This window comes from Aotus nancymaae, unplaced genomic scaffold, assembly GCF_030222135.1.
Source record: "Aotus nancymaae isolate 86718 unplaced genomic scaffold, 86718_ANA_hifiasm-v0.15.2.pri h1tg000001l, whole genome shotgun sequence".
Classification (NCBI taxonomy): domain Eukaryota; kingdom Metazoa; phylum Chordata; class Mammalia; order Primates; family Aotidae; genus Aotus; species Aotus nancymaae.
Genome location: NW_026988412.1, coordinates 7,490,635 through 7,507,907, shown reverse-complemented (window position 1 = coordinate 7,507,907; position 17,273 = coordinate 7,490,635). Strand labels below are relative to the sequence as shown.

Sequence of the window (17,273 nt, the reverse complement as noted above, 5' to 3'; positions counted from 1 at the left end):
AATCAACACCTGAAAAGAGGTGATCAGCAAGTCTGAACTTTTCTTTTTGAAAACGTATTCATGGCCAGCAAGGTGGCTCACACTTGTAATGCCAGCACTTTGGGAGGCTGAGGAAGGTAGATCAATTGAGGCCAGGAGTTCTAGATCAGCCTGGCCAACATGGCGAAACCCTGTCTCTACTAAAAATACAAAAATTAGCCGGGCATGGTGGCTCAGGCCTGTAATCCCAACTACTCCAGAGGCTGAGGCACAAGAATCGTTTGAATCTGGGAGGTAAACGTTGCAGTGAGATCACGCCATGGCACTCCAGCCTGGGCGACAGAGTGAGACCCTGTCTCAATTAAAAAGAAAAAAAGAAAAGAAAAAAATTGTTGTTTCTCAGTTAGATGATATGCAGTCACTTTCACAAATCAGTAATCTATGCGACAACAATCACAAAAAATTTACTGCTTAGGTTTATAAACACTGAAACAGATAAATCTACTTTTTTTTCTTTGCATGACCTTCCTCAGTCCCCCAACCCACTTTTTTATTTGACATAGTTTACAATAAATGATTTCTTAAAAGTGGAATACTTTTTTCCCTCCCGCTTCTGGAATCCCCCCCAAAAAAAGAGCGTATTTCAAGAAAACAAGTTGATAAACTAGACACGATAAAATGAAAGGCAATTGATCTAACTCCCTGATGTACATTCTAAAGACATGCAGCTCTGTTGAAGGCTCACTGATTTACAGGGAAAAAATATTCAGGATATACCACAAATAAAAATAAGTCTAGTATAATTTTATTGTTTTAAGAGAAATATGCAAATACATCCTGGATTGAATTTCTTCTCACTCCAAGGTTCATTAAAGCAAGACTCCATTTTCCAATTCAGTGGTACGTTCTCTCTAGGCTGCAAAAAATGCTGTGGACAAAATGACGTTTGTAAAAGGTATTTTCTTTTTCTTTCTTTTTTTTTTTAAAAAAAGTATTACATTTCTTTCTTTCTTTCTTTCTTTTTTTTAAATAAAGACGGGGTTTCGCCATGTTGGTCAGGCTGGTCTTGAACTCCCGACCTCAGTTGATCCACCCACCTCGGCCTCCCAAATTTCTGGGATTACAGGCGTGAGCCAATGCGCCCGGCCAAAAGCACTACATTCTTGAGAGCGATAGCCCTCTGAAGCTGTTTACGCTCACATGAGACTGGAATAGCAAAGCGCTATGAACAGTGAGGAATGTTGTAAAAGTCCCTAGTGAGGCTTAATCAATACTGTCTATAGCCTTGTCCACCGGAGGCAGCTCATTCTCTGAATTCTAGTGGGAAAGAATGATTGAATGATAAACACTTCTTCATTGGCTGCTCTAACAGATACTTAAAGTTTCTGGGAGGCCTTGCCTCTTTTACCCAAGGAAGAAGTGAAAATGTGTCTTGCACAAATGCTTAACTTATTCCCAACGAAAAGACTTCATTCTATCATTTATTTCACTAGTAATGTGGGCATAAGGAATCCTGTATTACTGGCGGGGAAACTGGGTGTAAAAGTGATCACAAAGATTATATGGGCGGCAGGGCGCGGTGACTCAGGGCTGTAATCCCCTCTGGAGGCTGAGGGAAGGCTGCAGTGAGCCATTGCACTCCAGCTTGGGCGACAGAGAGAGGCTCTTTATCAAAAAAATAAAAAAATCAGAGCCTGACCAGTCGCCCCAGAGCGTCAAGATGAAAGGAGGTAACCGCGACTACAGCGTTTAATAACGGGTCCTCAGGCAAAAACTCCACAGATCGAAATCCCGCGCCTCTGAAACTGTCCAACGAGGCGGTCTTCTGGGGGAACCTGACCCGCCAAAGGAGCAACGAGGGGCTGCGTTTAGGTGAAGCCGGTGTTGAGCAAAGCGTCTAGATCAGTCAGGCGCTCAGAAGGGGCGTCTGTGGGAGAGGGGTCAGCACGGTACTCCTGTGGGAACCCCAGACCCCTCAGGCCGTCCCCCGCAGCCGAGGTTTGGTTGGTACTGAACCGGCTCAGGCATGGAACCCCTACCCTCCACCCTGGTAAGGTGCCGGGGCCAGCTTGGGCCGGGACTCCTAAAATTTGAATTGGGGGTGGTCTAACGCCGTTGCCGGCGGGGTGTGCCCCTAGAGAAGCCAAGAATCCGCAGTGCTGGGGCGCCGCTTGGTGCTCGGCTCTCGATTGCTCGCGCCTGGCGGCGGCGGGCGGCGCACACAACGACTGGGGCTCTGCGCTCGAGGGATCGAGCCTGGGTCGAACAGGCGGCGGCGTGCAATCTGCGGCGGCCCCCGCGCCTTAGGCGGGCGGGAGAAAGAGGCCGCCGCGGCCAGCGCGGGGATGTCGAGGACCTCGAAGGTGGTGCTGGGCCTGTCGGTGCTGCTAACGGCGGCCACAGTGGCCGGCGTACATGTGAAGCAGCGGTGGGACCAGCAGGTCGGTGTCACGTGACCGTCTCTTACGGGCCCCGGCGCAGCGGCGACCTGGGGCCTCTAGTGGTCTCTGCCCGTTCGGTTCTTCACCTCCTCCTCGTGTCTTTCCCCCGCGGCGGCGCGGCCCGGCACCCCATGCGTTTCCGGCTGCGGCCGGCGGCCGCCCTGCTAGGCTCCTGGCGGGCGTGTGCAGCTGGGCGGTTCAGGACTGCTCGGCCGCCGGCTTAGCGCCCTGGGAGCCCGGCGCTGAAGGGGCCTTGCTCCGCGCACTCATGCACGCTCTTGGGGTGCCCAGCGGCTCTGTTTTCAGGTCACAGCCGGCCTGCAGGGTGCGGACCTTTCCACATCTCACTTGGGCCGCTGGAAAATAGAAGGCGGGGAAGGAGTTTCTTGGGGTGCATTCTGCAAGTTACCAGCCTCCCTTCTGGCCCAAGGTTGCGGCTAAAGCCTAATGTGTTTTAAGTGCTATTGATTTTATCTCATAGTAAGAAAGTCCCCCACCCCCATGCTCGCCTTTAGCCAAGATAATTTAGTGAGATATTTGCACTTCTCCTTTAAATGAACAGTTTGCTATGAAAACTAGAATCTGGGAACTATAGAGATAAAAGCCTCCAAATTTTCTTTTTCGTACTTTTATTTCAGGAAATATCCGTGATCTACTGATGAGTGACTGACCATCTATTCTTTCCTCTCAATTCATATTTTCTTTCTTGATCAAGTTGGCAGACCTTTAATGGCTGATTACTGTGTGGAAGCTACCTCACTAAGCACCTTGGGAATACAAAGATAAGGAAACTTCGCTCTTCCAGAGTCGATCAGTGATTCACAACTGTACTGAGATCTGGGAATTGGGTCCTTAGTGAACTTCCAAAGAACACCTTGACAGTGATTGGGATTGAATCTAGTTCACCAAGGGTGAAAATAATGGACTGGATGAATCAAGAATAAACAGTCTCTTCTTGATTTGCCTACCCAAAGCTTTGGACTGTGCTATGCGCTTGGTATACAGAGATGAAGCAGATGAGGTCTTTGTTCTTGGTGTTCACGGACTGTGGAAATTAGAGGAGAGGAAGTATGTGATGGTACAAGAATTTTCAGGAGGGAGATAAGGTGACTTAATGAAAGGGCATAGAAGAGATCGGAGATTTGGGATTAAAAAATGTGCTCCTAAAGGGATAGTTTTTGGAGTAGAGGCAGAAGACTTCCGCCTCTTAGAAGGAAAAGGAAAAGATGGTGATCCCGGGAAAACTTGAGATGGGGTAAAGTTTAGTATGACAGATGTTCTGACGTCAGTGAAGTGATTTTTGAAGGGTTAGGGTAGGGATGGGTTAGAACTTGGCTTTGGACCATATAAACATCAGATGTTCCCTGAAAGTTTTTACAACGTGACTAAGGCTTGGTCCCCACCCCAGACCATTTAAACCAGAATCTCTTGGGGATGGGGACCTGGTTCAGCAATGTTTTCTTTTTGGGTTTTTTTGTTTTTGTTTTTGAAATGGAATCCCACTCTGTCACCCAGGCTGGATTACAGTGGCACGATCTCAGCTCACTGCAACCTCTGCCTCCAGGTTCAAGCAATTCTCCTGCCTCAGCCTCCTGAGTAGCTGGGATTACAGGCACACACCACCACGCCTGGCTAGTTTTTGTGTTTTTAGTAAAGACTGGGTTTCATATATTGGTCAAGCTGGTCTCAAACTCCTGACCGTGTGATCTGCCTGCCTCGGCCCTGCAAAGTGCTGGGATTACAGGCGCCAGACGCTGTGCCTGGCCTCAGCAATGTTTTAAAAGCAACCCAGAGGATTTTAACACAAGGTTGAGAACCAGTGTGTTACAGAGTGGAACAGTGGTTATTTGTAAGTTAGAGATGAAGAAAAGGTTGACCAGAAGCTGGGAGGCTGAGGCAAACAGATCCCCTGAGGTTAGAAGTTCGAGACCAGCCTGACCAACATGGAGAGACCCAGTCTCTACTAAACATCCAGAATTAGCCGGGTGTGGTGGGGCATGCCTGTCATCCCAGGTACTGGGGAGGCTGAGGCAAAAGAATCTCTCGAACCCCGCAGGTGGAGGTTGCGGTGAGCCCAGATCCGCCATTGCAGTCCAGCCTGGGCAACAAGAGTGAAACTCTGTCTCAAAAAAAAAAAAAAAAGGTTGAGCAGAATAACCTGTTTTGTTTTGTTTTTTTAATGTCCGGTTCCTCATTAGGGGCTTACATTGTATTAATAGCAGTAGGAAAGACTAGGACAAGTGATTAGCACAGTGGATATATCAGAAGTTTCAAGGAAGCAAGAAATTAAATAATGACTGTTGTTTCCTGACTGTCAGCCACGTACCAGGCAGAGTGTTAAGCACTTTACATACATCATCTTTAATACGCACAGTAACCTAGCAAAAATTAAGCAGTGCTACATGAGGAGCCAGAGTTCTAGGTGTTAGGGTTGGAAGAATAAAGAGGTCTTTCGTGGTTAGAAAGGTAGTTCAGTGAGAGTCACAGGAAGGATGTGTGAGGCAATCAGCATAGACCTTGAAACCTGGAGGACAATAGCAAATAATGGAATGGGAAGCCAGATCATAAGCACACAGGACATCTCTGAGAAGGAAGGGTAGGATCTGGGAGGCAGGTGTGGAAGGAATGATTCTGGTGAATGGTGTGGGCTTGGGAGGGTGGGTATTGGTGTGTCATGGTATAAAAAGAACAGGACAAGAAGACCTGGGGTCAGGGGAGTGGAATAAGCACCTCCATTTTTGTCTCAGTGGGGATCTTGCCAAGGGTGCATGGTTCAAGACAGCTGGGTTTCAGTTGAGTTATATCAGTCCCAGGGCTCCTTCAGATCCCTCATAATGAAGCTGTAGACCTGGAGAAGGTCCAGCAAGTAGGTATTATATTAGCTGAGTTTTTAAAAATAGGTAAAATAATTTGGAAAAAACCCCACAGACATATGCAGGCCCTGGGCCCCCCTCCCATTAATTCTACTGTATGTAGCCACTATTAAAAAAAACTATTAGCTGGGTGTGGTGGCTTATGCCTGTAATTCTAGCGCTTTGGGAGGCCAAGATGGGCAGATCATTTTAGGTCAGGAGTTTGAGACCAGCCTGGCCAACATGGTGAAACCCCATCTCTACTAAAAATACAAAAAAATTAGCCAGGCCTGGTGGCGCATGCCTGTGATCTCAGCTACTTGGGAGGCTGAGAAACAGGAATATGTTGAACTCAGAAGGTGGAGATTGCAGTGAGCCGAGATCGTGCCATTGGACTCCAACCTGGGTGACAGAGTGAGACTCCGTCTCAAAAAATAAAAAATAAAGAAACTTCATTTATTTTGAGATGGGGTCTTGCTTCTGTCACCCAGCTGGGAGTTAAGTGGCGGGATTTCATCTCACTGCAGCCTGTGCCTCCCAGGCTCAGGTAATCCTATCACCTCAGCCTCTGGAGTAGCTGGGACAACAGGCACACGTCACCACGCCCTGCAATTTTTTTTTTTTTTTTTTTTTTTTTTTTTGGTATTTTTGCTGGAGGTGGGATTTTGCCACGTTGCCCAAGTTGGTCTAAAACTTCTGAGCTTAAGCAGTCTGCCTGCCTTGGCCTCCTAAAGTACTGGGATTACAGGAGTGAGCCACTGGTCTAAAAACTTTATAGAGTATTTTGTGAGCAATAAACTACAAAGTGTTAGTTATTAGTGATGACTGAATTGATGTTTTTAAAAGTCTAATCTTGGGTGTCAGGTCCGTGTTCTGGAATTCTGTGGTTTTTTAGTGCTTACTAAGGTAACTACCATTGATGGGAATTTATTTTGTCCTCTGGTAGTAGCATTCTTTTTTTTCCTTCTGTCTCTGTTATATAATTAATAATTCTGTATGAGTTTTACATTTTTAACTTTACATGCCAGAAGTCAAGTTCAGATTTTAGTAATCTGCTTTTTTTCTCTTGATGTTTATTGTTCAGCTAGGATAATTGCTAACAGAAGAGTTTACAGTGTTACTGTAGTAACTTGCCAAGGTTTTAAGCATTACGTATCAATTAAACTTTTAAAATTTAACATTGGCCAGGCGCGGTGACTCATGCCTGTAATCCAGCCTTTGGGAGGCTGAGGCGAGCAGATCACTTGAGGTCGGGAGTTCCAGACCAGCTTGGCTAACAGGCAAAATGCCTCTTTACTAAAAATAGAAAAATTAGCTGGGCATGGTGGTGCATCACTATAATCCCAGCTACATGGGAGGCTGAGGCTGGAGAATCACTTGAACCTAGGAGGCAGAGGTTGTAGTGAGCTGAGATCACGCCACTGCACTCCAGCCTGGGCGACAGAACGAGACACTGTCTCAATAAATAAATAAAATAAAATAAAATTTAACATTTTATTTTTTATTTAACAGTTTTTTTTTCTGTTATTTCCCATTAAATAGTCTGTACTAAATGCTCAGGAATTTCTTAAAATATGAGAAATCATTTCAGTAATAACATTTAACACACTACCAAATTTATTTGATGGTTTCTTTATTACATTTTACATTTGTACAGAAAATTAAAATAAGTTACTGGGTATTTGGAATCTGAAAGTTTTAAGTGTATTTTGGTAACACTGTTGTTTGGATTTGAATGGCACAAGGATGGGGACCACCTGTTCGGGATGTTACTGAAATCTGTTTCTTACTTTTTTAGAGGCTTCATGACGGAGTTATCAGAGACATTCAGAGGCAAAATCGGAAAAGAGAAAACATTCGTCTTTTGGGAGAACAGATTAAATTGACTAAGCAACTTGAAGCAGAAAGAGAGATGTTATTGGCAAAAGGATCTCAAAAAACAACTTGAATGTGAAATATCAATGGGACAGGCAACATGAGTGTATGTGTGTGTGTTGATGGAGAGTAGCTTAGTGGTGTCTTTATCTTTTTTTTGGTCACTGTCCTTTTAAACTTGATCAGATAAAGGACAGTGAATCATATATTGTAAATTACTGCTTTCAGTGTCCCTTATATCTGAATAAAGGAGTGTGGGCAGACGCTCTTTGGAAGAGTCTCTGTCTGTACGATCCTGGTAGAAGCTCTGTTAAGGTCACTGTCCAGAGCTTAGGGTTGTTGCTGAGAAGCACTGCTGAACTTGTGAGAAGGAAGAGATGGATAGTAGCATCCACCTGAGTAGTCTGATTAGTCGGCACGATGACGAAGCCACGAGAACATCGACCTCAGAAGGACTGGAGGAAGGTGAAGTGGAGGGAGAGACGCTCCTGATTGTGGAATCTGAGGATCAGGCATCCGTGGACTTATCACACGACCAGAGTGGGGATTCCCTCAACAGCGATGAAGGAGACGTATCGTGGATGGAGGAGCAGCTGTCCTACTTCTGTGACAAGTGCCAAAAATGGATACCAGCCAGTAAGGAGCTTCTCAATTTCTTTGATTTGTCAATTCCAGTGTGAAGGTTTGTTTTTCCAACATGTGAAAGAAATGTGAATATAAAAGAGACCTAAATAAAAGGATAATTATATTTATTCTCTAGTTAATCAGCCAGCAATTTATGCAAAACATAGGCACGTTTGTACTAATGAAACTTACTGTCAACCTCTATCACATTGTTAACAATTTTGATGGTAACTCAATAAAAATGAGAAAATTGGAAATCCTGTGTTACTTAAAGAATTAGCCATATTTTTCTAACAAGATCATATAGATTTGGGGCCAAATTCAAATCCCAGTATAAAATTCATGTTCAAGTTTATAAAAATTGCTCTGTTAATATTTATGCGGAAAACTGCTGTTGTATACTGAAGGGAAGTTAGATGAGCACATTGAAGGTGTTTTTTGCTCTTTTTCTAGGACCAGTCTTTTTTCCCATTTTACTTTTTTTCTTCTGGCAAAAGATAACATCATGCACACTCCTTGATTGCTCCAATCTTGAGATTTTCTTCTTTTTTTTGTTTTTGGAGATGGAGTTTTGCTTTTGTTGCCCAGGCTGGAGTGCAGTAGTGTGATCTTGGCTCCCGGGTTCAAGTGATTCTTCTGCCTCAGCCTCCCAAGTAGCTGGAATTACAGGCATTTGCCACCACACCTGGCCAATTTTTTTTTTTTTTGAGACAGAGTTTCGCTCTCATTGCCCAGGCTGGAGTGCAATGGTGCGATCTTGGCTCACTGTGACCTCCGCCTCACAGGTTCAAGTGATTCTCCTGCCTCAGGCTCCCAAGTAACTGGGATTACAGGCATATGCCACCATACCTGGCTAATTTTTTATTTTTAGTAGAGATGGGGTTTCTCCATGTTGCTCAGGCTGGTCTCAAACTCCCGACCTCAGGTGATCTGCCTGCCTCGGCCTCCCAAAACCCTGGGATTATAGGCATGAGCCACTGTGGCCATTCCCAATTTTGAGATATTCCATGGTCAGCTTCCTGGCACTCGAGGAGTATGGCTTGCCAGCCATCATATGGTTCATACCAAAACAGGATTTTCCCATTAGGCAGAGACTTTATGGACATATGTACCTGAGGAGTGCTTTTGTGTGATAGAATCTGTAACCAAGTCAGATAAATACATATATAATTGTGAAGTGGGTCATTTTCTGGCATGTGGAAACTTTTTCTTAAAATGGGTTCAACTTCAGATTTAGTTACTGTTAAAAAATTAATAGTAACATTTTCACAGGAAATGTAGAATTTACTAGTCAGCTGGTTTTTGCTTCTGAGTGGTCTCTGCTTATTAAATCCAGGTTCTGCCTGAATTCTCAGTGGCTTTCCCTTGGTCCTATGAGGACAAATTTTAAGCTGCTCTTTGTGGTCAGGACCCTGCTAAGTGTAGCTTTGTTGATCCCCACAGAACTTTGCAGTTAGGATGAACTTTTCATTCTTTACAAACAATTCTTATTCCTAGGGCTTTGCACAGATATTTTTCCTTTCTGGAATATGCATCTCCACAGCCTGCATTCTCCCTTTATACAAAGATACCCCTTTTCACCTGGCCAATTTCTAATCCTAAGCCTCCCCCTAACATAGGTTGGGTCCCCCTTTTACTTACCCTCACACTACCCAGTGGTACGTATCACATTCCACTCCTGTGGTTTTCATGTGTCACAGAAATGTAGCTCCTAGGCTCTGCTTCAGAAGTTGATTCATTTTATCTGGTCTAGAACCAAGTATATTTAGAAAATCAGGAACAACTTGGACGATTCTGATGCACTGTGAGCATGGAGAACCACTGTGCTGTTGAGATTACCTATTTTCTGTGCAGCCCTCAGGGAAGTGCAAACCTATGAGAGCAGGCACCATTATCTGTCTTGGACTTTGTATTCCCAGTTCCTAGCGCAGTGCCTGGTATGCAGAAGGAGCTCATATTTTTTGAAGGAATGTGTGAAGAGACCTGCCTCTGGGAGTCAGGAATGTGACAGTTGGGAAATCCAGCAACAATACCTGATTTTCCAGTACCTTTCTCCTAAAAGTTACTGGATCCTACAGATCTTAGTGGGCGTATACTTGGTGTTAGAAGAATAGAAGTCTTTCTTACTGCCTTCCTCTTTCCCATCTTGCTATTGTGTGTTTGCTCAAGAAAAGAAGACTCAACATGGGAAAGGAAAATCTGGTTGATAAATGGATTATACCTTGGGGTTACCACTGCTCTAGATAAACCCATGATGTGACTTTCTGTTTTTCTTCTAGGTCAGCTGAGGGAACAGCTCAGTTACCTTAAGGGTGATAATTTTTTTAGGTTTACTTGTTCGGATTGCTCAGCAGATGGCAAGGAGCAGTATGAAAGGCTGAAGCTGACGTGGCAGCAAGTGAGTAAAAAACCCTTCCCCGAGTTCCTGAGGGTGGTTCCCCCAGGAGTTTGTTGGAATGAGTATCTAGAAACTTAGGGATGAGCTTTTGAGTTGTTTGGAGGGGGACTTTTTATTTCGCAATGAAATTAGATACCGAATAGGTGGAGGAGGGAGTGAAAAATATTTGCTGTAATCCCTGCATTTTGGGAGGCCAAAGTGGGCAGATCACCTGAGGTCAGGAGTTGGAGACCAGCGTGAAACCCCATCTCTACTGCAAATAACAAAAATAGTGGGCCATTTTTTGTGGTGGTAGGCCCCTGTAATCCCAGCTACTTGGGAGGCCGAGAGGCAGGAGAATTGCTTGAACCCGGGAGGTGGAGGTTGCAGTGAGCTGAAATCGCGCCACTGCACTCCAGCCTGGGCGACAAAGTGAGACTCCATCTCAAAAAAAAGAAAAAAAAAATTCACTGCTGACTTGGTGAATTGGGTTTGAGAGGCTTGAGAATCTTGTGATTTCATTTATATGTGATACCAAGCTCTGGTTATAATTGAAAATGAAATTCTTATTTTCCTGGCAGCCATTTTAAGAACAATAAAACTATTTTTTTTTTAAATGGAAAGATGGCTGTGTTGGAAATAGATTTGGAAGAACTAAGGTGACTGCAAAAACCAACATAACCCAGCTTTCTGCATTTGAACTCGGAGATGTTTGAATATTTTTTGTTTGCTGAAATACTTGTTCATTTTTAACTGTCTCTAATACCAACACCTTAATCTAAGCCAGCTGTATCCTAAACAATAGTTTTTTGCTGATCTCCGGGTTGTATTAAATTATTTGGTTTTGTTTCTATATCAGTATGTTAATATATAATATGTATAATAATAAGGCACCAGTTTATATATGCTTTTTAGTTCAAAAACCAAATGAAGCCAGACATGGTGGCTCACATCTGTAATCCCAGCACTTTGGGAGGCTGAGCCTGCTAGATCGCCTCTGCTCAGGAGAGCAGCCTGGGCAATGTGGTGAAACCCCGTCTCTATAAAAAACAATACAAAAATTAGCCGAGTGTTGTGGTGGTGGGTGCCTGTGGTCCCAGCTTCTCAGGAGACTGAGGTGGGAGGGTCACTTGAGCCTGGGAGGTTGAGGCTGCAATGAGCTGTGATTGAGCTACTGTACTTCAGCCTAGGTGTCAGAGTGAGACCCTGTCTCAAAAAAATGAATTATATATTACGCAGTTATGTTCATTCATTCAACAAATACTGAGTACCTATTATGAACCATGTGCTATTCTAGGCCTGAGTCTACTGTGGTGAATGAGATAGCTAAGGCCTCTGCCCCAAGACAGCTGACATTCTGTACTTAATTTAGATAATATACAGATAAACAAGATAATTAGTCATAGCACATTTTACTTTGATGGAAATGGGTGATGAGAAAGATTTTAAATTACACCATTTTAGCCACTTGTGTTCCTTATAAATTGTAGTTGCTTTAGCAGCCTTAGACTATTATCTTAATTATCAGTGCTTTATTAGGACATCTGAAGAAATCTGTCAGCAGTGAATTTAGGAAGCCTTTTTTTTGACTTGCCTGAAAAAAATGTAAGTAGAAAATGAAGAGAAGTTTGTATTGAGGATAGAACCTCATGAATATTGTAATTGGGACATTTTTCTCAAGTGTAAATGGGATACATTAATATATTAATATATAAGATATAGATATAAATATAATTTATAATTATCTTATAAAAATCTTATAAATTATTGTGATATGTGCACACAGGTAGATTTGTATTTGACCTGCAAGTGGTTTCTCATAAAAGCTGTAAAATGGGAGAGAGCAAATATATGTAATTTATTTTCAAAAATGTGAGTTTTCTATAGAGGTTCTTTTTGAAAGAAAAGCTAGCTTTTGCTTATTTTGCTCAAAATATGTAATATTGGCTCACTTTGCATATTTATTTATTCATTTTTATTTCTTCTTTGAGGTGGAATCTCTCTCTGTTGCTCAGGCTGGAGTGCAGTGGCATGATCTCAGCTCACTGCAACCTCTGAGTCGCAGGTTCAAGCGATGCTTCTGCGTCAGCCCTCCCTAGTAGCTGGGATTACAGGCACGTGCCACCATGCCTGGCTAATTTTTTTGTATTTTTAGTAGAGACAGGGTTTCACCATGTTGGCATGGCTGGTCTTGAACTCCTGACCTCAGGTGATCCACCGTGCCCAGCCACTTTGCATATTTAATTCGACTAACATACAAATTCTTTTCTTTTCTTTTTTTTTTTTTTTTTGAGAAGGAGTTTAGCTCTGTCCCCCAGGCTGGAGTGCAGTGGCACGATCTCGAATAACTGCAACCTCCACCTCCAGGTTCAAGCAATTGTGATTCAGCCTCCTAAGTAGCTGGGATTACAGGCGCCTGCCACCACACCTGGCTAATTTTTAGTAGAGACGGGGTTTCACCACGTTGGCCAGGCTGGTCTCGAATTCCTGACCTCAGGTGATCCTCTCAAAGTGCTGGGATTACAGACTTGAGCCACCATGCCCAGCCAAATTATTTTTTCACTTCCAAAAGACATATTGATGGTGGATACTAATCTGGTAGGATGAAGTGATAACTTAGATTGCACACATTTGGTTCTCTGCAAACAATTGACCAGTGTTTCTAGTTGCATCTGAAAAAGCCCACCTCTGATTGAAGACCTGAAAGAGAATCAGTTGGTCTTGAATAGACTTTATTGATGTCACCAAATATTTATCATATTGAAATGTGGGTTTTCTGTCTTTTTAAATCTCAAACTTTGTTGATTTACCAAAGAAATACATAGAAATGCTTGCAATGCAAACAGCATTTTGTTTGTATTATAAAATACTTGTAGTAAAGAGGTCTGATCTCCTGATTAAAAGGGCCCTTCCTGCCACACTCCTTTTCTGTGTCCTTTCCTCCTCCTTGCTGACTCCTGTCAATAGCAGTTCTATACATAGGAGAAACTTTATCAAACATTTGGGAAGGATAGGGAAGTTTTTACATTGTTTTCCTGGAGACTCATTTTTATGGCACAAGTAAAGACACTATGATCGATCTGTGTTCATAAGTAAAGCCACTATGATCGATCTGTGTTCATTATTTTTCTAGTGTTCTTCAGCATATACTGAGTATCTGCCAGCTCTGAACTAGGCCCTATGGATACATTGGTCCACAAGACCAGCTTCATTACTGATGAGCTTGGTCTGGTAGCATGAGAGCAGAAAATTATACTGGGATTCATTCTTTTTTTTTTTTTTGAGATGGAATTTTGCTTTTGTCGCTCAGGCTGGAGTGCAGCAGCACTATCTCAGCTCACTGCAACCTCCGTCTCCCAAGTTCAAGTGATTCTCCTGCCTCAGCCTCCTGAGTAGCTGGGACTACAGGTGTGCCCCACCATGCCCGGCTAATTTTTGTATTTTTAGTAGAGATGATGTTTCACCTTGTTGGCCAGGCTGGTCTTGAACTCCTGACCTCAGGTGATTTATCCACCTCAGTCTCCAAAAGTACTGGGATTATAGGCATGAGCCACTGTGCCCAGCCTGGGATTCATTCTTTTAGATTACAAATTCCAGGAGAGGAGGAAAAACAGGTCCTTTATATATTATATAGTTGGCCCAGTAAATATTAGGTGGTAATAGAAAAAGTTATTTTCAAGTAAATATGTGAACTTTAACTTTTTAAAGTCATAAAATATCTCAATTATACAGAAAACTCATAGAAATAAAATAACAGATACTTTATCACTGAGATTATCAACAGATACATGTTTCTGAGATACTCTTGGAGTCTGAGAATGGGCAAAGATTGTTCTATGATTTTCTTAAATTATTTATTGAGTAATTTCTTAAATTACTTTTTGAAAATTGTGATGAAATATGCATAACATATAGTTTACCATTTTTTAGTGTACAGTTCAGTGGCATTAAGTACATTCACATTGTTGTGTAATCACTACTACCATCCATCTCCAGAATTTTATCTTTGCAAAATGGAACTCCATGCCCATTAAACACTAACTTCCCAGGAATATTGATTGTTTAAAGGAAGATGTTTGTTGGCTGGTGTAGACTGGATGCAGATATAACTGGAAGACATTGTTAAAAATCTGTTTATGGGGTTGTTTTGAGGGATTTAACAGCTAAAAATGGCTAAGTCACTGAGTAGATATAGCATGTAGCATTATTTTTAGTTCTGAAATTCTGAGAGTCTTTTTTCCCTCTAATAGCTTAGAAAAGTGTATACAAGGGTGATTTTCAGGATATTTGATAAAGGGTAGCGCTGTTGGTTAGAAAATGCTGGCTGGAGTAGGCACCAGGAGGCCTCCTGCTGGCCAGTAGGTAGCCCTTGATTTAGGACTGCACTGTGTAGGGCGTGAGATCCTTGGGACAATGCCTGTTTATCTGCTAATTCAGAGGCAGCTCTGTTGTAGCTATTAGTTCAACCACACATTAGCCCTGTGTGTGTGGCACACAGAATTAAGTGGATTAGTGATATCTAACGAAAGTTAAAAAGGAAGTAAATTCTACCTTGGGAATATTCCAAGATACTGTCCTTCCTTTGTTCCCTCTGTTTCCTACCATTCCTACTCAGAATATAAAACAGAAGAAACTTTTTCCCCCTCAAGATTAATATCCCTAACTGTGCTGTTTTTCCACCCCTTGTTTCACTTGTGTTACAGGTCGTCATGTTGGCGATGTACAACTTGTCTCTAGAAGGAAGTGGACGTCAAGGTTATTTCAGGTGGAAAGAAGATATCTGCGCTTTTATTGAGAAACATTGGACTTTTTTACTAGGGAATAGGTAATGTTTTTTTTAAAAAATCTTATAATTGAGGGAATATGTAAAGAATGAAGCATACAAGATTTGAGACAGCCTAATGTAGCCTTGTTAGAGATTTATTTTAATTTTTTTTGGGACAGAGTCTTCCTCTGTCACCCAGGCTGGAGTTCAGTGGCACAATCATATCTCACTGCATCTTCAACCTCCTGGGCTAAAGTAATCCTCCTGTGTCAGCCTCCAACACACCTGGCTTTTTTTTTTTTTCTTGAAACAGAGTCTTGCTCTAATCACCCAGCTGGAGTGCAGTGGCGTGATCGGCTCACTACACCCTTCGCCTCCTGGGTTCAAGAGATTTTCCTGCCTCACCTCCTGAGTAGCTGGGATTACAGGCACCTGCCCCTATGCCCAGCTAGTTTTTGTATTTTTAGTAGAGATAGGGTTTCACCATGTTGGCCAGGCTGATTTCGAACTCCTGACCACAAGTAATCCACCCGCCTCGGCCTCCCAAAGTGCTGGGATTACAGATGTGAGCCACCGCACCTGGCCTTACTTTTTTATTTTTTATAGAGACAGGGGTCTCATGTTGTCCAGGCTGGTCTTGAACTCCAGGACTCAAATAATTCTCCTGCCTCAGCCTTCCAAAGTGCTGGGATTATAGGTGTGAGCCACCATTCCTGACTTTGTTAGAGATTTAGAGTGATTACTTGTGGCAATTACAAAGAATTTTTGAATTCCAGAGAATGTTTTGACTTTTTTAAGATTAAAAACTTGGCTGGGTGCAGTGACTCACACCTATAATTCCAGCACTTTGCAAGACTGAGGCGGGCAGATCACCTGAGGTCAGGAGTTCGAGACTAGCCTGACCAACATGGTGAAACCCCATCTCTACTAAAAATTCAAAAATTAGGTGGGTTTGGTAGCAGGCTCCTGTAATCCTAGCTATCTGGGGGGCTGAGTCAGGAGAATCGCTTGAACCTAGAAGGTGGAGGTTGCAGTGAGCCTAGATCGCACTTCATTCCTGCCTGGGTGACAGAGCAAGACTCCACCTCAAAAAAAAAAAAGAAAGAAAGAAAAAACCAACAAAACAAGGACAAGAGAGGAAAAATAATAGCAGTTACTGACTGCATCTGCTTAGGTTGCCCTTAGTTAATAGAGTTTTGTGTTATTGTTATTTGTTTTTAACTCTGGAAAGTAGACACTCTTTTATACTTTTAACTATTTTTCATAGTGCTTAGCAAAGTCTGGGCACATGTGCATATGGCTTGTTCATTAATCACTGTGTTTCTCATTGCACTCTGATTTTGCTGCTATGTGCTCTCCTCGGTGGCTGCTTTGGTTCGTTGGACTCGGGGATGCTGATGCACAGACCTTGTGACCATATGTTTTCGCTAAAGGTCTGTGGATCTGACAAGACTTTTATTGCTCTTGGGGACTTGTGAGTTTGCTACCACATTGGTGAATTTTTATTTGAGATTCTGATTGTGAGTTGCTGTCTGAAGTCCTGCGTGAGATTTGTGAGTCTTGCGTAATGAGGTTAGTTTAGACATGACAAAGGCTCTGATCACTTCAGGTCAGGGCAGGGAGTTCATGCCTTTCCTTACTTGGGGCTCACTGCACCGTCTGTTTCTTCAGACGCTGAGGAATCACAGCTTTGCTCATGTTACTGAGAGTGTGGGAGGGCAGTCAGAAGGAGGGTGACCTTCTGCAGGCTGCTGTGAGAAAATGGAATAGACTCCCTGCATTTTTACAAAAGAGGTTATTTTAGTTCTTGAGCTATTTAGTGGTGCTAAGAAAAGAATTGACACTATAACTGGTTTTTTTCTCATAAGGAAAGGAAATCTGTTGTTTTAGTTTAATGATTTAGCACTATTTATGGAACTTAATGTACCCCATTTATAAGGGGTAAGAAAGGGAGAAAAACTGATAAAATTGGATCTTGGAATGTTTTCATTATCTTCGACTGCTGTTCTATGTAGTGGGTTATCTCCTGGAACAAATTGGATTTAGATTGCCTGTTTTTAAGGATACTGCTGGATTTTTAACAGAAGTTGTTCAGTTGCTTCATTTGTTCATTTCTAGAGCATGTTCTGAGAGGAATCAGCTGAACCTTATTTCTCTTTAACATGCCACTGAAAGGCATTAATTACTCTCCAGTCTCTACATAGTTTATTAAATTAGTGTTTTGGTCATATTGGTATATCACCTGAATTATTATTTATTTGATCGTCCTATTTAAATCAGGTCACTTAAAAATACGTTAATTTTAAAAAGAAACTTCACATCACCATGGTAAGTGGGAAACCTATATAAATTGTCATAAA

General features: G+C 42.6%; 2 protein-coding genes across 5 annotated transcripts in view; both read left to right on the top strand.

Annotated features, from left to right (window-relative positions):
• The first annotated feature begins 2,231 nt into the window (after nt 1–2,231).
• Nucleotides 2,232–8,028, top strand: LOC105732522 (protein PET117 homolog, mitochondrial). Its single transcript, XM_012474660.2, has 2 exons — nt 2,232–2,420; nt 7,071–8,028. The coding sequence occupies exons 1-2, from the start codon at nt 2,325–2,327 to the stop codon at nt 7,218–7,220; spliced, it is 246 nt and encodes an 81-aa protein (XP_012330083.1). The 5' UTR covers nt 2,232–2,324; the 3' UTR covers nt 7,221–8,028.
• The window catches only part of KAT14 (lysine acetyltransferase 14), a 40,237-nt gene continuing 30,488 nt past the window's right edge, over nt 7,525–17,273 (top strand). For all 4 annotated transcript variants that reach the window (XM_064376653.1, XM_012474646.2, XM_021673569.2 and 1 more), the window contains exons 1-3: nt 7,525–7,783; nt 10,051–10,169; nt 14,852–14,973. In XM_064376653.1, coding sequence (XP_064232723.1) covers nt 7,525–7,783; nt 10,051–10,169; nt 14,852–14,973 — 500 coding nt within the window. The remainder of the gene's footprint in view (nt 7,784–10,050; nt 10,170–14,851; nt 14,974–17,273) is intronic.